This window comes from Triticum urartu, chromosome 6, assembly GCF_003073215.2.
Source record: "Triticum urartu cultivar G1812 chromosome 6, Tu2.1, whole genome shotgun sequence".
NCBI lineage: Eukaryota > Viridiplantae > Streptophyta > Magnoliopsida > Poales > Poaceae > Triticum > Triticum urartu.
The window spans coordinates 364,650,147-364,653,111 of NC_053027.1; the positions used below are offsets into that span (position 1 = coordinate 364,650,147).

At 45.8% G+C, this 2,965-nt stretch overlaps 1 protein-coding gene across 2 annotated transcripts; it reads right to left on the reverse strand.

Annotated features, from left to right (window-relative positions):
* Positions 1–974: 974 nt before the first annotated feature.
* LOC125513524 lies at positions 975–2,438 on the reverse strand. Of its 2 annotated transcripts, none has more exons than XM_048678656.1 (3): positions 2,282–2,438; positions 1,784–2,126; positions 975–1,709 (listed from the first exon to the last, which is right to left on the reverse strand). In XM_048678656.1, the coding sequence occupies exons 1-3, from the start codon at positions 2,305–2,307 to the stop codon at positions 1,707–1,709; spliced, it is 372 nt and encodes a 123-aa protein (XP_048534613.1). In that variant the 5' UTR covers positions 2,308–2,438; the 3' UTR covers positions 975–1,706. The 2 variants fall into 2 exon arrangements, with proteins under 2 accessions (XP_048534613.1, XP_048534612.1); XM_048678655.1 differs by having other exon boundaries at positions 975–1,584; positions 2,282–2,437.
* Positions 2,439–2,965: the final 527 nt, after the last annotated feature.

Below are 2,965 nucleotides of genomic sequence, written 5' to 3' on the forward strand. Positions count from 1 at the left end.
CAAGAACCCTAGAATTCCCATCACTGAAAAAGTTAAACCACATACTTGGTCATAGCAACATCACAAATTCAGTGCACTAGAGGAATTAAACAGCGACACCAGCTCACACCTACGGAATGTTCTCACTTGACAAACAGTCGATTATTCAGTTAGCAAACCGAACTTCAAGCAGTCACACTGAAATTTTGGTGGGTTGGTGCAAGTGTTCTTTCTGTGACCTCACAAGCTGCATCTTGACCATCGAGGCGACTTCCTCGATGCCTTTGGAAGATCGCCTTGTTGCAGACAAGTGGTGCTCTTGTGATCCTGACCCCTGCAAACAAAACATAATCTAGTCCTTTTAGCCGGCTGCTCTATGGCGCCTTCTGGCGACTTGTGCTAGGGCGACCCGCTGGCCTCTTCTTCAATGGTGCTGCAAAACTATCGGAACATTGCGAACCACTCAGCTCTGGTTTTGGTAGACCAAAATACTGTTTATTTCCTATCTCTGATCCTACAGAATCAGCTGCCATTTCTTTGCCAGATAGCCCCATGCCGTCGTGTATAGCAACAACAGGCTTCACTACTGTTTTCACATTTCTCAGTTGCTCCATAGCAAAGACTATATGCATCCACATTGTTGTCGCCTAGTTTCACAATTTCTAGGCACAACAAATGCAGACACTTTTTGAATCAGAGGGAGTAATATCATAATTTCCTTGGCACACGGATTAAAACAGAAAAGGGAAGATACTTTAAGCACATGGCTGCACACCATCTTGAAATGCTCAAACATGCCACGTTCACACTTGAACTCATCACCCAGATCGTTCACTTGAACGATGAAGTAATTCTTGCACCGCATTTCTCTCGAATCCTTCTTAACATACCTGGTGGTGTACTCACGATGCGGTACAACTTCAACCAGCATATACAACCCACCTTCATAAAGCATCTCACTGAACTTTTCAAACATAGTCCTAGTATAAATTTTGGAAGCATGAATCTCAATAGGCAAGTTATGAGTTAGAACCGCACACTCCCTGCATTTCTATCATACGATCATCATAAGTAACTGGGAGGAGACAAATTATGATAAGAAAAATCGATATATTCAACAGAAATAAGTTAATAAAATTTTCTACAAATGATAGGTTACTAGGATTGTGCACGGTTGGGGCGCACATATCATTGGAAAGAACTCAGTGAAAATCCACTTGAAAGTGCAGACTTTCACGTCACTCATCAGCACAGCGCCAAAAATAATACTCTGAAAGTGATTGTTGACACCAACAAAAAGCCTGAATGGCATGTCATAGATATTAGTTTTGTATGTGGTATCGAAGGTGACAACATCACCAAAGCACTTAAACTGCTCAATGCTTCATCCTGTTGTCCACATCAGAGTTATCACTCGACCTTCATCATCGACTTTGAACACTATATTTGAACTCAGGATCTTCGGCCGAATCAAAACTTATCCTCAATGCCAGATTAACAACAACATCAACTTTTTTATCTGCATAAGCACGTCTTGAAGCCTCGAGTGCAGGAACCCTGCTTGGATTGATTTCCCTCTCATCTGCCGCCTTACCAATCCTAATCCTGCCGTTTTTTCAACATGTTGGACATGCATTCTGTGAGCTCCATTGGAAAAACATACTATTTCTTGGTGGACATTCTAAAAACAGATATTCCAAGCACACCCGAACACCATCATGGATAACTCACTACAAAGTTCCATACAAGCTATCATCTATCAGTTCGAAAGTAGTTTTTTATCATTAGTTTTGAACTTAATTACCTTCGAGTCCAGCAGGAGCCTTTTGAGTTGGAGACGAACACGCCCTCTGCATCTCCATCCTCTCTGAACGGCTGCATCGCTAATATCTTCAGGTGGCCTATCGTTTGAATCGGCAACAATCTCGCTAGCACCATTGTATGAGCCAGCTTCCTCTTCCCCCAGCATTGCATCCAAAAGGCGCCTCCCTGCGCCAGGATGCTCACCATACATAGAGCCAGTTGTGTGCTCAGAGGAAATCAAATCTTCGCAGTCCACGCGAGCTTCATGGATAGAAGCAACGACTGACTCCACAACAACGATATCTCCTCCTAAGAGATCCCTGGCATCAACTCTAGGAATCAATCTGCAACGAATCGCACAAATTCATCTCGTCAGATCCAACATCATGGGCAATGGAACCAGACAACGCTAGCTACCACAGGAAACATGCTCTACAGGGATAACTTGTTCCCAGCCCTAGAACAATGGGATAAAGTGAGAGATCCGTGGAGAGCTTACCCTGATTCGGCATCCTCAAAGCCCATCCATGGCGATTCCGTCGCACGCCGAGCTGCCGCAAGAAGGGGATGAATGGTCTAGCGACGCAGGAAATCTGCAGTGTCACATGGGCCCTTCTAAAGACCATTAATTACCCACCAGCCCACTACGTGTGCGACATTTAAAACGGCCAGTAGGTTTTTTTAGAAAAGGAGGATGTACCCCGGCCTCTACATCTGGACGATGCATGCAGCCATATTATTAATTATTCACAGGAACCATACAAGGTGGTACATCAATAAGCCTAAAACCACCATCTTGGCAACACCATTGCTACTCCTATCCCCTTGATGAAGGCGTGCCGAATGTCCGGGCCTAATACCAAACAGACATCGCACCAAAGCCTAACATCTAAAGCCGGGTGTACCATCCAAGCCACTACCTGGATTGGGTCCCACACCGGTCTGGCACACTCACAGTGAGCACCGCACGCTGCAAGGGCCGTCACCTCCATCATCCCTCGGTCCATCTTCAGAGCATAGCTGATGCACCAACCTTGCCAGGCCTCTCTGCCATCAACGCCACCATGACGCCAGACAGCTTCCTCCTCCTGCACGAGTCCATCTCCGCGCATCAGACACCGAGTCTCCACAGCGCCACACCGTCGAGAACCACCACCATCAATGTGGAAGATGAAGCACCGCT